The 18,728-nt window shown below is 38.4% G+C and overlaps 1 protein-coding gene across 1 annotated transcript in view; it reads right to left on the reverse strand.

The window, feature by feature from the left end:
- dab1a (DAB adaptor protein 1a) overlaps positions 1-18,728 on the reverse strand; it is a 360,206-nt gene that overhangs the window by 125,869 nt on the left and 215,609 nt on the right. Inside the window, exons 5-7 of the mRNA XM_060829579.1 lie at positions 13,802-13,933; positions 13,442-13,561; positions 11,477-11,515 (exon numbers count right to left, since the gene is read on the reverse strand). Coding sequence (XP_060685562.1) covers positions 11,477-11,515; positions 13,442-13,561; positions 13,802-13,933 — 291 coding nt within the window. The remainder of the gene's footprint in view (positions 1-11,476; positions 11,516-13,441; positions 13,562-13,801; positions 13,934-18,728) is intronic.

The raw sequence follows: 18,728 nt of genomic DNA on the forward strand, positions 1-18,728 counted from the left end.
GCAGTCCTTGTGATACACATTAAGTACTTTCAGTAGAAGGTCCAGGCTTTTTACCCAATAACAGTGATGGAACAGAAATATATTTCCAAACCAGGATGGTTTGTGACTTGGAGAAGAACTTGAAGATCTTGTTTTTTTCTCATGTGCCTTGTTCTTATAAATGGTAAAGGTTATGGGTTTGGAAGGCACTATCAGAGGAGACTTGGCAAGTCACTGCATTGTATTTTATAGATGGATGCACAGGCAGGCACAGTACATTGATAATCTGGGTAGTGAAGCTTTAAGGTAATGGATCAAGTACCAATCAAGTATCATCTTTGTCCTGAATGCATCAAGTTTCTTCATTGCTGTTGGAGCTTTCATTCAGGGATGTGGGCCTTGCATTACCCTACTAACATTGTCTGTTCTGAATGATGGAAAAGCTTTCGGAGATATATGTGGGACATGGGGGTTAACTCATTGAGTTAATTTAGTTGTCATTGATGACGATTAATGGTGATTCATTTGGCAATGTTAATGCCATTGATTATCGATAGAAAATGATTATGCTCTTTTTTGATTAAAATGATAATTAAATAGTAATATACAAATTATGAGCAGAATTAGGGCAGTTGGCTTTCAAACCTGCTCCACAATTAAATAAGGTGATGGCTGATCTGTGTTTCAAATTCCACATTCCCATTTGTCTCTAATAATTTGTCATTCCTTTGCCTAACAAGAATCTATATACATTGGTCTTCATTGTCTGACACATGAATGCTGCCTTGAAACTGTTCTCATCACGTTTGAGACCCAACCCTTTTGTCTGTGTTAATCTGAAGCTGTTTTGAGGTTTAGAGCCCAATGTTCCTGGTAGAAACCAAACTGAGCAGCAGTGTGCAGGTTATTGCTGAACATTTCATTGACAGCTCAATCATTTTAATGATGATTAAGAGTATCTTGAAGGCAATTAGTGGGTCTGGATTTAGTTTGCTTTTTTTAGCCTAGTACAATATATGCTCAGGCAATTTAAATTACCTCCATCACCTCAGGGACTGGCCTATTTGGATATAAACTTCCAGGACAGATGGGATTTGAACTCGAACTTCTTAGCCTAGACGCAGGGACACTACCAGTATGTCACAAGACATCTATATGTGCTTCTATTTCTACTTAAGGAAGTAACTGACTCAAGCTTCAAAAAATGTTTTAAGCGAGCCACTAATTACCTAGCTACAGATTTTCTCAGATCTTGTATATAACTTATTATGGCTGTGATAAAACTTTGCTTAACTTAAAGATTAGTGTTTTGTTAACTACTGAATTGAAGGCAAATTCTAAATTTTATTACTCCTTAAGATTCTTTCACTCATGCACAAGATGGCCCACAGTCGAACAGAATTGGGGTATATATCCTGCAGGAAGATTTGCTGGTGCTGTTGGGAGAAATATAAACTAGAGTGGCAATGGGATGGGAACCTGTGTGAAAATTCAGGCAGAATATGGGTGGCAGAAATTTAGTGAATGACACAAAGACAGAGGAAGCAGAGACTAAAAAAATGTACAGCAGAGGAATGTGGCGGTATTAAAACATACATATGTACATGTGAGTACTATAACAAAAAAAACTGATATGCTGAGGCACAGATAGACTCATGGTTGCATCATATCATTATTAGAAATTTTGCTTAAAGGAGACAAGATAGCAGCTCAACATTCTGGATATAGTGTCTTTAAGCAGGATAGATAAGGGGATTAAGAAAAAAAGTGAGGTTGCAGCATTACTGGTTAAAGAAGGAATTGCAACTGTGAACAGGGATGATTTATTAAATGAAGCACCAACTGAAGAAACATAGTTTGAGCTAGGCATGTACGAAAGAACCCCAATAGTTGGAATGAGTTAGAAAAGCAAATATAGAGGCAAATTTCAGAGTGCAATAATAATCAAGTTTAATAGCTGGGGATTTTAACTACCTCAATATTACCGGGGATGCAAACAGTATGAAAGGCCCAGAAGGTACAAAATTCATGAACTGCTTTTTTAGTCTTTCAGCTAGCATGTAACAAGTTTAATAACAGAGTTCAATAACAATTCTAGTAGAGTTAGGTTTAGCATCATTATAAAAAGGGACAATGATAGAACGGGAGTAAGAATTCTAAATTGGAGGAATGCAAGTTTTACAAAGCTAACGGATGACCTGGCAGAAGTAAATTAGTTACAGCTACACGAAGGAAAGTCAGTGGCAAATCAATCGGAGGCATTCAATCAATAGGCTGAGTGAACAAATCCCAGTTAAAAAAAAGGTTAGCAGTATTGCCAAACCTAGAGTTTCCAGGGTTACCCAGAAGCAGGGTAAGTGAACACTGAACAGTAGAGTTAAAAAATCTGAAGATAACCATTTGATGAAACTTAGTGGAGTGTGGAAAAAAACAGAATGAAGTGGAAAAGAACATTAAAGAAGCAAAAAGACATAAATATTACTGGCTGCTAAAATCAAGAGAAATCCAAAAATATATTATCTGCACTCAAGAGCAAGAAGTTGACCCAGGAAAAAGTAGGGCCTATCCGAGATGTATATTGTAACTTGTGATGGATGCAGAGGATGTGGACTAGGTTATTAATGAATACCTTGTCTCTGTCTTCACAAAAGAATGAAATTATGCAAACATTCTAGTTAAAGAGGAGTGTGAAGTATTAACTAAATTAAGCATAATGAGAAGGAATGTATTGACCTTGAAGGTCAATAAATCACCAGGGCTAAATGACTTGTAGCCTAGGGTGTTTAAAAAAACAATGAGAGGAAATAACGGATGCTCTGAGGATCATTCTTCAATCCTCATCAGATACAGTCAAGGTAGCAGAAGATTGGAGATCTGTGAATGTTGTGTCAGTTTTCAAAAGGGCTAAGGAAAAAAAAACAAATAGGTCTGTGTTGACCTGGCTGGTGGGCGAATACTACAGTGAATATTGAGATAGGATAAACAGCTACTTAGAAATGCACAGATTAATCAGACTCAGTCAGCCTGGTTTTGCTAAGGGAAGGTCATACTGAATAAACTTAATTGAATGTTTTGGGGAAGTAACAAGGAGGATTGATTTTGGTACTGCAGTGGATGTTGTGTACATGGATTCTAGTGACAAGGCATTTGTCAAGGTCCCACAAAACACATTAGTCAGAAAAATGAAAGCTCATAGGAAATAGGGGAATGTGATGAACTGGCTCTAATGAGCTTAGTGACAGGAAACAAAGTATAATGGTCAACAGATACTTTTGTGAATGGAAAGTTTTTCCCATTGATGTAAATCTGGATTAGTGCTGGTTCCCTTTCCCTGGTTCCCTAAATATTAATGATTTAGGCTTAAATCCAGAAGGCATGATTGAAAAACTTTCATGCAACAAAAAATTGGCTATGTAGTTAGCAGTGAAGCAGATAACTCTTGACTGCAGAATGATACGAAATAGTTTGATTGAATGAGTGAAAAAGTGGCAAATTAAATTCATCCAAAGAAGTGAATGGTTATTGTCTTGAGGAGGGCAAACAAAGGGTTACACAATAAATGGAAGCATATTGAAATGTAGAGAATTTTAGATGCATGTTCATCTATCCCTGAAGGTGACAGAACAGGAAGTTGTTCTTTCAGTGGGTGCAATATCAAATATAAAAGCTGAGATGCAATACTGGAACTATATAAAACATTGGTTAGGCTACAGCTGGAGTTTTGTGTACAGTTCTAGTCACCTTATTACAAAAAAGACACAATTTCTTCAGGGAGAAAAGAGAAAGGATTTACTGGAAAGTTGCCTGGGCTTGAAAAGTGTAGCTTTCAAGAAAGATAAGATAGGCTAGAATTAGTTTGCCTAAAACAGAGAAAGCTGAGATGTGACCTAATTAAAGTGTACAAAATAATGAGGGACTTGGGTAAAGTAGACAGGGTAAAACCTGCTTCCCTGAGTAGAGGGTCAGTTAATAGAGTGTAGGTTTAAGGTGATTAATAGAAAATTAGAAGTGACATGATTTAGAAAAAACATTCAGAGGAGAGTTGGTGTTTGGAATTTGCTGCTTAGTTTAAGGATTGATATGGAAACCTTCAACTTATTTTAAAGGAATTAGAATTTGCACCCAAAGTGCCATAATCTGCAAGGCTTTGGATCAGATGCTAGAAAATAGGATTGGAATGAATAGCTATAGCTGGTATGATACAATGGTCATGTCTTTATCTCTGGGTGAGAAGGCCCAGCTTCAAGTCCCACCTGCTCAAGAGGTGTATAATGATATATCTGAACAGGTTGTTACAATAACTAGACTGGATTGTAGTTTATTCAGCTGGCACAGACCTGATAGGTGAAATGACCTCTTTCTGTGTTGTAGCTATTCAATAATTGTCTAATTCAATGCCAATATTATCACTGTGTTATAACAACCTAACTGGAGGTGTAGCCAATTCTGGATCACAAGTCATCATCACTATCATGGGAATGTTGTCTGTTCACAGAGCTTTTGTTGCACAACTCAACTGTTCCCTCCCTCCAAACTAAAGGAGTTGCCATGGGCACCCGCATGGGCCCCAGCTATGCCTGCCTCTTCGTAGGATATGTGGAACAGTCCATCTTCCGCAACTACACTGGCACCACCCCCCACCTTTTCCTCCGCTACATCGATGACTGTATCGGCGCTGCCTCGTGCTCCCACGAGGAGGTTGAACAGTTCATCAACTTTACTAACACCTTCCATCCCGACCTGAAATTCACCTAGACTGTCTCAGACTCCTCCCTCCCCTTCCTAGACCTTTCCATTTCTATCTCGGGCGACCGACTCAACACAGACATCTATTATAAACCGACTGACTCCCACAGCTACCTGGACTACACCTCCTCCCACCCTGCCCCCTGTAAAAACGCCATCCCATATTCCCAATTCCTTCGTCTCCGCCGCATCTGCTCCCAGGAGAACCAATTCCAACACCGCACAGCCCAGATGGCCTCCTTCTTCAAGGACCGCAGATTCCCCCCAGACGTGATCGACGATGCCCTCCACCGCATCTCCTCCACTTCCCGCTCCTCCGCCCTTGAGCCCCGCCCCTCCAACCGCCACCAAGACAGAACCCCACTGGTTCTCACCTACCACCCCACCAACCTGCGCATACAACGTATCATCCGCCGCCATTTCCGCCACCTCCAAACGGACCCCACCACCAAGGATATATTTCCCTCCCCTCCCCTATCAGCGTTCCGCAAGGACCACTCCCTTCGTGACTCCCTTGTCAGATCCACACCCCCCACCAACCCAACCTCCACCCCCGGCACCTTCCCCTGCAACCGCAGGAAATGTAAAACTTGCACCCACACCTCCACACTCGCTTCCCTCCAAGGCCCCAAGGGATCCTTCCATATCCGCCACAAGTTCACCTGTACCTCCACACACATCATCTATTGCATCCGCTGCACCCGATGTGGCCTCCTCTATATTGGTGAGACAGGCCGCTTACTTGCGGAACGCTTCAGAGAACACCTCTGGGCCGCCCGAACCAACCAACCCAATCACCCCGTGGCTCAACACTTTAACTCCCCCTCCCACTCCACCGAGGACATGCAGGTCCTTGGACTCCTCCACCGGCAGAACACAACTACACGACGGCTGGAGGAGGAGCGCCTCATCTTCCGCCTGGGAACCCTCCAACCACAAGGTATGAATTCAGATTTCTCCAGCTTCCTCATTTCCCCTCCCCCAACCTTGTCTCAGTCGGTTCCCTCAACTCAGCACCGCCCTCCTAACCTGCAATCCTCTTCCTGACCTCTCCGCCCCCACCCCACTCCGGCCTATCACCCTCACCTTGACCTCCTTCCACCTATCCCACCTCCATCGCCCCTCCCCCTAGTCCCTCCTCCCTACCTTTTATCTCAGCCTGCTTGGCTCTCTCTCTCTTATTCCTGATGAAGGGCTTATGCTCGAAACGTTGAATTCTCTATTCCTGAGATGCTGCCTAACCTGCTGTGCTTTGACCAGCAACACATTTGCAGCTGTTCCTTGACATCATGGTAAGTGTTTAAAAGGCAATTGTGTTGGTGGTGACATCAGGGGGTGGTCATGGCTGAAGATAGTTACAAATGATTCAGCCTTGTCTTTTTCAATGATATGGTGTTGCCAATGTCTTTGAAGTTGGGGATGTTCTTGATTTCCTCTTTCCCATTAATTTTTAACTATTCACCACATTTCATGATTGAAAGTGGCAGAACTGCAGAGCTTAGAGCTGACATTGATTATGGGTCATTCAGCCTTTTATACACTCATTAACACAGTTAATTACAAAGTGAACATTATTCTTCAAATTGATCTTTATGATTTTCCACCTTTTTTCATGACAATTGTAGCACTTGCTGAAAGATTCAACTCTTCATGGAGTGTAACATCAATGACCACAGTGATACAATAGTAGCTCCTCATGAACGTGTGAGCTCGAATATTGGTTGTTTGAGTTGATATTTTACAACAGGAATCACCAAACCAGTCGTTACTATCATCTGCAAGTCTGCATTTCCAGCAGAGTTGTGGAGAAATGAGAAGGAACTTCGACCAAGTCTTGAGGTTCTAAAGATAGTTTTAGTGGTTCTATTGCCACTGATCGATATCAAGTAACTCAAGAGAGGCTGGGATCTAACTTGGGCCAATCCTCTATAATACACTGAATAAACCTGTTGCCCATTAGGGGAACTTTAATGTTCTGTTACATATAATACTATACACCTTCTGTGCACCAGAGATTTTTTTTGCTTATCAGTTAACAAGCCTTGACACACAGATATAGATCAGGGATATTGCAAACAAACTATCATGGATTAAGTTACAGTATGGCTATAAATGAATCCTCCTCAGGACGTCAACAATTAATGCACTTATCTAATTAACCCAAGCTCAGCTTTGTTACCTTCCAAGTTAAGTGATGGAAATTAGAATTCAAATAATAGTTATTGATATATCTGTGACAGAGATTTCATTGGGCATTGGAAGGTGGTGTGTGGTTCCATGCAATGTATATATCTTAAAATTCATTCATAAGAAAAAGGTAATTTTTGATATCAAATGACCAAAGCAGAAGTGTCACATTCTGCTGAATATGCAATGCATCTTGATACCATCGTTCCAACTGAATATAAGGGCTGTTGCACATATGGTTCTGTGAGTTGATCTGTAAAGCTTTTAAACTGATTCTGCCTCTACCAAAGAGCAAAGTCAAGGGATGGAAAAATAATTGAGTAGAAGAGATAGCTGGATAGAAGGAAGTGATGCGAAACAAAACAACAGAGTGTAATACAGCTAGATTGGATGAAAAATGGTTGAACAAAAGAAGTGCAAATGAAAATAAATTTACAGCATGCTACACAGAAGACACATATGATAGAAGATACATGACAGATTGCTAAAAATAAATGAAAATATTAAATATAAATAACTAGAAATTCCTCAACTCACTGCACTTATTTTATGGGCAAAGTCGTAGTGTGTATTTTTAAAAATTCTTCAATACATTGTTGGTGTCACTGGCAAAACCAGCATTTGTTATTCATCCCTAACTGCTCTTATACCATTTGGTCATTTCAGAGGGCAGTTAACAGTCAACCATGTTATTCTGGATATGGAGTCTCATGTCGGCCAAATCAGGTAAGAAGTCATCTGGTTTTCCATTAACTGGCAAATTAGTAGACAGTATAAGTACTTGCTGTTCAGTTAAGGATGACAGTTGTATTGTCAGAGGTAGAAAGGCCAATAGGAGGTTCTCTGCATGGCAGGAAAATCAGTCTGTCATTGCAGGTAGTGCAAGAGAGAGGTCATCTCCACTTGTGGCACATTAACAACATTTTAAAAAAGATTTGACCACAACTGCCTTGATATCATTGCGAGGGGAAACCACCCTGCATTTGTTGGCAGGCAGGTGGGGAAGCTTCAGAATCATCCTGAATTGCTGGTCTCATGGTGTCCTCCAGTTCTTTTACACTATGGCTACAAGGCCTGCAGACCAATCGGTATTTTCGAGTGAGACTTTGATCAATAATCTGGACTGTGCTGATCATTATCATGAAGGAGAACGTGAGGACTTTTATCTTTGATAATTATCATAACTAACTAGGAACTGATTATAAAACTGAGGCTGAGCTTACTCATCTCATTGGTTGATTTTAATTTCTGGTTAGGGATGTGACCCAATGAATAGTGGCGTGTCCATGAGTCACATCAGAGAAGTCCAGCCTTTTTCCGCATTTCAATGAGTGACTTTTGCACAAAACATCCTGGAACTAATTGGCATGTGGCTGCTTTGGGGAGTGTTTTTTTTAAATTAAGGCATTATATAAAATCAGAAAACCGCCACCATGAACGGACCAAAGATACGGTCCTAAAAGAGTGCTGTGTTGTCAGAGGTGTTGTTTTTCAGATGAGATGTTAAGAAGAGAGCCTCCATAATGCTCATGTGGATGTAAATGATCTCTTAGCAGTATTCCGAAGATAAGAAGAGGAATTATTCCCTGTGTCTTTGTCTGTATTTATCTCTCAATCAATACTGCATTAGTAGAACATCTATTCATGATCAAACCGTGTGATCTTGCTGTGCACGATATGGCTACACATTTCATACATTCGGAACGTATGACTTAGGAGCAGGAGTAGGCCAACCAACTCTCTGAGTCTGCTCCACTATTCAATAAGGCTGGAGCTGATTTGATTCTTGTCTTAATTCCATTTTTCTATATGTCCCACATAATTCTTGGCTTCCTTGTGCAGGACTCAAAGTTAAACAATCTATTTCACAGAATATCTTGGAGAAATTGAGTTTAAAAATGCAATTATGCTATCAAATACTTAATTTAAGTGATATCAAAGACCCCAGTTTTCACTATGGTGGAGAGCTGCTCTGATGCAGCAAAAACGTCAAAAAAATAGTTATGAATCCCATGTTCTCACCCCAAAGCCAGTATTTCTTGTTTTCTCGCAGGTGCGATTTGGAGCAGGCATAATTCCTCCTTGTAAAATTCCTGGAAACAGCTGGCCACTTGAAGGACAAGCAACCTCCACTGACATTTCGGAGGATGACAGACTCAATGCCAGCTCCACATCCAGCAAGTGGCCGAGGCAGGGTAACTCCAGCTTTCAGTCTCATCAAAAAGAATCTTATTTCGCAACAAAATTCTAGCTGCCTGTCAGTAACATTATCAATCTGTTAATATCCCTTTTACTTGACACTACGTAAACACAAGTCTATTACTTTCATATATCACTTTAGGATCACCTAAAAGAAGTACCCAAAAGAATTTAATCAGTGGTCAAAAAGATCAAGGAACATAATTATAAAACATTTACTGTTATTTTCTTCTCATATGACTATTGGGTAAATTTCTCTGACAATTATTAGAACATCATGATTCTGTCATTGGATGTGGTCTAGATGGGTGACAGTGAATTACATTAGAATGTCCTCTCCATTTAAGTTGGAATATCTTACAGCCATAAACTGAAAGCTCAAACTAACTGGCAAATATGAGTCTGAAGGAGAATCAACCATAGTTTTCAGAGGTGAGTTAGCTGTTTGAGTTGAATTGCTGGGCTTGCCCAGTATATTTTATGAAACAAAATCGCTAATACCACATATTAGGTCTGACACATATCTTCTGGAGGATTACATTTCTTTCATTGTTACTTCAGTCAGCCTTTGAAGGATCACTGAAAAACAGCCAGTGTTAAAAACTGACTGAAGGAAGATAGGTCTTTTAATGCTGTCGAATCGATTCTGAGGAGGTTCATAAAGACAGCAAGTTCAATGCAGTTAGATAACGCAAGTAAACACATGGCTGCTTACGGTAGGAACATTTTTGGACTCCTTTTGCTTGCAAAATACCTTGCCAATGGTTGCATTGCCTATCAAATTTCATCCATTAAAATCAACAAATGGATAATCATGAGCTGTATAACTATGACTTCTCAGTTGTACAGTCAGTGGGTGAGTCTCCATGTTATCAGTTTAACTTAACCCCTTTGAAAGGATATTACAGTTAATCCAGACAGACCTCAACTCAATTAACTAAGGTAAGGAAAGAACCCGTCATGAGTGTGGTGAATACTTAAGGGACTAGGAGACCTTTATCTTCATGAATAACACATATAATGACCTCAAGAGGTCCTAATATGCTTTACAGTCATTGCATCACTTTCACAGCATCACCATTATTGTGTAGGCAAATGTAACAGCCAATTAATACACAGAGTTCTAAAGAATAACAATGAGATTAATAATTTTTTTGGGAAAGAGAAATCCTCTAATGATCTTCAAGTTCTGTCATGTGCCTTATGCATCCATATCAGAGCACAGACAGAGCCTCAATTTAACATTTCATCGAACCAATTGTTGCTCTGCTGTACAACACTCAATAAAGCATTGTCGTGGAAATTGAACCAGTACTTTCTGACTCGTACTGTCTAGCACTGAGCCAAAACAGACAGGAAGATAGAATTGAAAACTATCTGGCACGTCCCTATTGACAAAGTGTTTGTTTTGGATCCAATTAATCCAACAACTAAGTTGCAGTTGTAGTTTGATCAGTCTGCCCTTAAGCAGATATATTTGATTCTATTCATGCAGTGGATGTTGACTGCCGCCGAGGCATTTATTGCCCATCCCTAATTGCCCTTAAAAATGTAGTGTTGAGTTTCCTTCTTGAATTGCTAAAGTCCATTTAGTGTAGGAAGACCCATAATGCAGTTATATCTTTTGTAGGTGTGAGAAATAATTATTTGGTTCAGGAGGTTTCAATCAACAGCTTACTGTAAATACTTTAGTTCTGTGGAGCCATTCACTTGGCTAAAGAGGGAAACATTTCCACCCACAGTATTCTGAGTTACTATCTAGTCACATCTGTTGGAAAGTATATTAATAATAGATAAGTAGATAAGCTGAGGTTTGTTTGATTACTGTTATTCACTAATATTGACTATTTGGGTAAGAAATGCAAATGGGTTATCAGGAAATGTACAGCATGATTGATTCTATCTAAGAAATGGAACATGAAATGAGAGGAAATACAAGAAACAGAAAATGAGGGAAATGGAGAGATATACATTTCAATATGAACCTGGTGAAACCTTAACAAGGATAAAGTTATGTTGTAAATCTGATTTTCTCAAAAATGGAAAAAAGGTGTTGTACTTGTTTCATTTACACAATCAAAATTCATTGCATCCGATTTTTAGACAAGACTAAGATAATCAATGGGTGCCAGTCCATGCAAACACTTGAAAGATTGTGAAACACAGCTTGTTGCATAATGCACCTATTGAAAATCAAATTGTGATGTCCTATCTTCCCAATAGGTGTAATAATAGTAAACCAACTACAAATAGAATCAAGTAGCAAATTTACTGAAATGTATCCCTTTATCTTGAAGGTAATAGGTAAACCTCTTAACTATATTACTTTTGTTTTTCAATATTGTGATAAGATTCCCAAAATTACCTGATAGACAGGATCTTCCACATCTTCCTCCAAAATTGTCTGAATTAGAATAAGTCAGAAATGCAAAGGGAGAGAAAATCAGCAGAAGTATCAGGCAAAACATATTTGAGGAAAGGTGCATACGACAGGATTGCAAAGTAGAAAGTTGCAGTTATTTAAATACACTATTCAATTAAAAGCTATTCTTGTTTCTAAATTATAATTTGAAACAATTAAAACTATCATTGATTTGTATGATTTCTTCACGTTCATCTTGTGTCTTGTATGCTCAGTAAGAATGAGTATTTTGTACATTAGATCATTACACCCCTTCAGCCTAAGTAATAAGACTGAGAGTAGGTTAATGTAAAGCATAGTTTCAATTAACCAATGGCTTTACCTCAACAGTAAAATTTGAAGAAAATTCCTAATTGTACCAATGTATCAATTAATACTCTACCTTGTACCTTCTGTAAAAAAGACTACATAGTCTGTTTAAGATCAATCTATTATTGGTATAAGAATGGTCATGTATTGTAGGACATCCAACTGTTGGGAGCTGAGTTGAGGTGATCAGAATATGTAATCAGGTTCAAAAATGAAAGGCATCTTGCCAAACTAATTCCAACTATAGGCTTCCAAGAGAATTTGCCAAAACTTTATACTTGGTGAGGAACCTTGACCTATGCACAGTTGTTGGAAAGATAACATTTAGATAGATACAGCTCCTAAATTGCACCATTGAAGAGGTTGAGGTGGCAGCAGAGTAGCTGAGGAATGATTAAGAATAGTACAAAAAAGCAATGAGAGCAAAACTGGTCCATATATGGTCGGCATGGACGGGTTGGACCGAAGGGTCTGTTTCCATGCTGTACATCTCTGACTCTATGATTCTATAATTGGAGGTCCTTCTATTAGAGGTAAACTAAAACAAGATAGCCATATTTGGAGGTGATGGCCATTCTCCATTAAACTGCCTTGAGGGACATTAATGATTAAGACAATTACAACGCTTGATTTTTTTCCATCCTGACTACAGATAATACGTAGATTACAGATAATTAACCATCAAGCAGAGTAAAGAAAACCCTCAGTTTGGATCTCCTCTACTCTCTTGGAGACATCACTTAAGCATTATACACAATTTGCACAATATTCTCACAAATATTCTCTCATTGTATTGTTGGTTGAAGTAAATATTGTGGAATTGGGACTGGAACTTCTGAGATACTCTTAGTTGCATATAGAGTTGCATTTTCTGTTTCTGTGGCATTAGAAGTTATTTGTGCTCACAATAGTAGTTGCTTTTGTTGAGTATTAAACTTTTCTGGTTTGTTGAGCTCAGGAATTATATTTGAAAAAATAAATTGAAGAGATAAAAAGGTGATAACTTCCTTACTTAGAAAAATGATCCGTAAGATTTTGTTACTTTACAGAATTTGACAAACCATCCCAGTGGTGTTTGTACATCTGAGAAATATTAATGTTATTTATGTTGCAGCAATACCACTGAACTCATTTTTCCCGTCTCACAAAAATCATTTCATGCAGAAATGCAGTACTGCCTAAAAAGTGCAAAATAAAAATTCATGGAATACTTCACCCATCTGTAAAGTGTCCTGGAAATCAATGTGAACTTCCAGAATATACATAAGAAACTGAAATTATCAAAACCTCCTTGCCAGGCTAACAATACCACATTACTGCTCTGACAGACCAAGAGCACAAACTGCTAAATGATTAGAACAAACCTGTAATTAAAATATTAAATTGATGGTATAAATAAAAATAAATATAGCTATCATATAGATAATTACCAGAGAGTTATGTTTCTTCTAAAGAAGTACAATTAATGAAAGTAACTATTTTATAAACAAAGATTTTTAATTTGTTTTCCGTGATTCATTGCAAGAAATAGTTAGTAGACGGAATGTTGTCAGTTCAGTTCTTCATCTTCACACTATTGAAGGATGTGGATATTTTTACCTGATAGACTGCTTGCTCACATTGTTTGTCCTTTTGTGCCATTTTCTCCTTCTCCTCTCGAAGTTTCAGTTCATAAATGAGTTGAAAGAGATCACGTAGGTCAAGAATTACAGGTTCAGCCTAACATCAAAATAAGAGTAAAGATTGTATGATGTATACAGTACAGGTTTACTTAGCACTAGAGGTTGTTACATGAACATATCTAGGTCTGCATCAGTTAGAGTATGGTTAAAAAAAGTCAACAACCACATGTTATTAACTGTTAAATGCAATGCTTCTATTTATTTTAGATGGTGTTTATTCTACAGCTATGTTAATATGACGCTGAGAAAATATTTTTTTAAAAAAATTCACACTCACTGCTTGGGATGTCTTTATTGCCACGAAGCGGTGATTCCCTTCTTTGCCACAAATGTAACCAAAGGCGCGGTGATCAGTGATGTCCTTGGCAATGTATGATACTTCATGAACTGCATGGTGATGCTGCATAGCCTGTGAGAATAAGCAGAGTAACTTTTACACAAAGAAATGGATTATGTGAGGCGAATGGATTCTGCAATGTTGGGATAGAACTGTACCATGAAGTGTCATCCTGCTATATATACTTCAGAAAGGTCACATGTTGGATCCACCAGTGTTGAGTTAGTTGATCTCTACTTGGCCATGAGGAGGATGCTAACTATTTAGCATTTGTGAGCTAGAGGAGATAAAAATCCCACTTTTGTCTATTGGTGACTGGACCCAACCAGGAAATATGTAGTTTGATTGTGCATGAAAGTTGAAAAGTCTTGCTACAACTATATAGGGCAGGAAAGAAACTGTACCTTAGGAAGAAAGTTTACAATACATTGCTACAAAAAGACTCATTTTGTGAAAGCTTTTTGTTTTGCAATCATTAGAATAACTTGCAAGTGTAGTAATTCAAGGTGAAAATTAACATAGATACTACATAAAAGATGAGTGCTGATTTGATGACAAGTGCACTCTAATTGGTAGAAGTATTTCCATGGAAAAAATGTCAAATGATGATGACTGACAGTTAATTGCCAGTCTCTGTTTACATTTTAAACCAAGGCAAGTTGACACTGGTTGTTCAGGACATTTCCTTTGGAAGTGAACCAGCAAAATGCTATTACCTGTTTGTTGAATTGTAACAGACACAGTGCATTTACATGTTTCTTCTGTCTGCAAAGGACAGGTCCCTATTTATTAATGTATATGTATGTGCAAGCATGGAACATTGCAAGTCCTGACAGACAATCCTGAATTGGTTGTGAGTGTAATTCTTTGCACACTCTGGATTACCAGTAAATATTGTTCAATTGCACAATCACTTCTAATGTTGTACATTGTGTTGAGAGTTTTGCAAGCATATATTGATGGGATATGGACAATATCTTGCTTGTTGTGAACAGGTGAAAGGACATGCTGTTTGATGTAATCATTCAGTTTTTGGGACATATGGTCTATAGATGTGGCATCACATCAGCACAGGGGATGGAAAGTGAAATAGTTTTAGGAAACAGGCAGAAGGATACCCAAAATAATGAAGGAAGAAAGCAAGAATCTCAAAGTGATATACTGAAAAAGAATATGTTTCCATTGTAATAAGGCTAGACATTTAGAAGCCATTTGCTGGAACTTAAGTGGGAGACTAATTGCAGTAGTAGAAAGGGGCAGATTCTTGTGGATGTTTGCACATTCTCCCTTTGCCTGCATAGGTTTCTCTGGGTGATCTGGCTTCCTCTCACAGCCCAAAGATGTGCAGATTAGGTGAACTGGCCATCCTAAATTGCCCATAGTGTTCAGGGATGTTTAGGTTAGATGCATCAGTCAGGGGAAATGTAGAGTGATTGGGTAAGGGAATAGGTCTGGATGGGATATTCTTTGGCGGGTCGGTTGGGCCAAATGATCTGTTTCCACACTGTAGAGATTCTATGATGAAAATCTGAGGCATTTTCAGAAACTGGTTTGCCAGAAAAGGAATTGAAGTGATACAAATAGAATCTAAAAGAAAAGAAGAGATAGCTTAGGACAGCGAAGAAAATTCTTCCTCAATTATTGATAAAATAGAATCAGAACATTCAAGATTCTGAATATATTATTTTCAAAGGAAAAGGTACTTCTTTAATCTTCTACTCAAGGAGATAAACCAAACAGATACTAAAAAAAGGGAGCAATGCAGTTGCTGAAGCTGGCTGATGATATTATTGTCTTTCAGAGGGGTTAAGGGAGAAAATATTAATTTGAGGTACATATGGAGATCCCAATTATAGAATTGAAATAAAAAGTGATTGGTAAATAGAGTTGGAGTTACACAATAAATCCCAATAACAGGATTTTTTTTGATTTTATTGTTAGGGATGACTTGGTTAGTTCAAAAATATTGGTTTCACAATGGGTTTTGGAAAACTCAGGGGAAGTAAAGGAAACTGAGATGTTGTAGGAGGAACATCCTGGATTGTTTCTTGACTGTGTTGTAACTAGATCTCAGACTCACAAAAGTAGAAAGGAAGAGGAGGTGTCCATGCAAAATGGAGATGACTGGCAATTTGGTTATCTGACTATACTTTCAAAAAGTTCACAAAAAACAATGAAGGCAAAGAGAATGAGGCTGACCTATTTAGCCCATCTTCATTAATAGAAACAGAATAGGTAGGTCCTGAGTTGAGACAATCGTGTCAAGCAATCTACTCAGGAGTTGGATTAGAATTAATACCTGAATGTTATTAATTAAAAGGCAAAGTGTTCATGAGGAAACACAGACTACTTCAATGGCAGCCAATAAAGAATGAGGAATAATGCATCTGGTGGTAGTTCCATTGAGTATGTCATAACAAAATTTTATGGTTTGCTCACAAAATTCAAATGGCAGGTCACACTGGTATTTGGAAAACACCAACAATTGAAAAATACTCAAATGAAGAAAAACAGAACAGATAAAAGGCCCAAAGTTAGAACTCTGTTTCTGGAAACAAGCTCTGTTATCTATCTCTTGGGAACCATTAAAAGTGAAGTTCACTGGACATTATTCAATCCATAAGAAACTTAGCGAGTACTCTAAACAGGATGAAATATCAGGAGTGTATCATAATAATATATTACAGCCATAGAATGACAGGGACGGTAGCAAGAAAATAGTGTATGTAAAGTTATGAAAGAAATAGGGATTGAAATAAACGTATCAGAATGATTTAAAAATGAATCAGAAATTGAAAATTCAAAACGTGACCCTCTAATAATCAAACGAATAATAATAATAATAATAATAATAATATTTAGACAATGTTTAAAAAGTTGGATGGAATATTTCCCAGTAACATATTGGTGACTTATGAAAGTTATTCTAGAGACAAAAATTTATTCCAGTAAAAAGGCTAGGAAAAATGTCACTGGCTACACATCATGCTAACTATTGTTAAGATGTTTGCAAACACATCAGCCTCAACTCTAGCACACACAAAATTAACTCTGCTATCACTCATGATGGGAATGTTCATTAGCAATTCTGCTCCCATTGGCTGTCAGTATTCAAAATTGTTCATGATTCGATGTGGGAAGTCAGAGCTTTAAGCTGATCCATTGGTTGTGCAGCACATGTATTTTTACTATCTAAGATGCCTTTCATCTTATGTTTCATCTTCACCGGATTAGTACCTCATTTATAGTTTTGCCTGCTGCTGTTCCTCCTGGCGTGCTGTTCAACATTGCTCATTAAACACAAGGTTGTTCCTTGATGTAATAGAAATGGTGGAGGAAATGAGGGAAATGTTTTGCGATGCGATTGGTTGATTAAACTTTTGCAGATGCTGGTGGTCAATAGCTGCTAGACATGTTCTGAATTTATCATATTTATGACATGGCAGAGTCAAACAACATAATGCAAGGCAGCCTTATAGTAAAGTTAGGACTTTATCTCTACAAGGATTGAGAGGTTGTCACTCCTACTAATATTTTCAGGAAAAGATGCATCTATGGAAGGCACATTGATGAGGATAAGGAGTCAGGTTTTCCCTTGTGTCGCTCTCCCCACATTCCACAAGCTCAGTCTGGCAGATATGTCCATGAGGATATGACTAGCTTCTTCCAAGCAAGGTTCAAGCATTGGCCATAGTTTGACCTAATTCTGTGAGACGTCGTGGAGTCTGGAGTCATTATTGAAGTTTTCCATGCTCTCCTGCTCCCAATTTAATGGTATGATTATAACTCCTCTGGGTTAGTCTATTCTGCTGATGGGACAAGACATGGCCAGGAATGGTGATGGAGGAGTCTTGGACGTTGTCTGTAAGGTACAATTCAGAGATGATGACCATATCAGATCATTGCTTGAATAATCTGGGTGAGACAGGTTTCCAAACCTTTCCACAAGTCTTCAGATGTTGTTGAGGGATCTTGTTTCTATAGATTGGACTGAAAATGTCTGTGTCATATCCTGTGACTAGGTCAATGCTAGGTGGTTTATTCTGCATATTATTTGACATTTCTGTAGCAGTTTGGTCAACAATGTAACTTGTCAGGCATTTCGGACTGCAGGTTACAGTCAAATGCATTGATGCCAAACACATTGATTTGGAGTCATATGCAGATCGAAACCAGGTAATAACACCAAAGTTGTTTCTATAAAGAACATTAGTAAACCAGGTAGGTTTTTGCAGTAATCAGGCAGCTTCATTATCACTATTACTAAGAATAGCTTTAAAGTCCAGATCAACCATGCTCCCCACAATACAAAGATGATCTAATGGTTTGATGTTGATTGTAGAGGGAAGGTTATGTTGGCTGCAGAGATTACAATTTGTGGATAATAAACTTTCATTGATGCTGGGCAGAACTGGCAGCTTAATGTTCCAGGATACAAATGCTACAGGAAAGATTGAAAGGGAGGCAAGGTGGGGGGAGGAGGGGGGGGAGTGGCATTTTTGATAAGGGATAGCATTGCAGCTGTTCTGACGTGGGATATTCCCGGAAATGCATCTAAGGAAGTTATTTGGGTGGAACTGAAAAATAAGAAAGGGACAATAACCTTATTGGGATTGTATTATAGACCCCCCTAATAGTCAGAGGGAAATTGAGGAACAAACTTGTGAGGAGATCTCAGCTACCTGTAAGAATAATGGTGTGGTTATGGTAAGGGACTTTAACTTTCTAAACATAGACTGGGACTGCCATAGTGTGAAGGGTTTAGATGGAGAGGAATTTGTTAAGTGTATACAAGACAGTTTTCTGATTCAGTGTGTGGATGTACCTACTAGACAAGGTGCAAGACTTGACCTGCTCTTGGGAAAAA

The sequence above is a fragment of the Hemiscyllium ocellatum genome, chromosome 9 (genome assembly GCF_020745735.1).
Source record: "Hemiscyllium ocellatum isolate sHemOce1 chromosome 9, sHemOce1.pat.X.cur, whole genome shotgun sequence".
NCBI classification, from domain to species: domain Eukaryota; kingdom Metazoa; phylum Chordata; class Chondrichthyes; order Orectolobiformes; family Hemiscylliidae; genus Hemiscyllium; species Hemiscyllium ocellatum.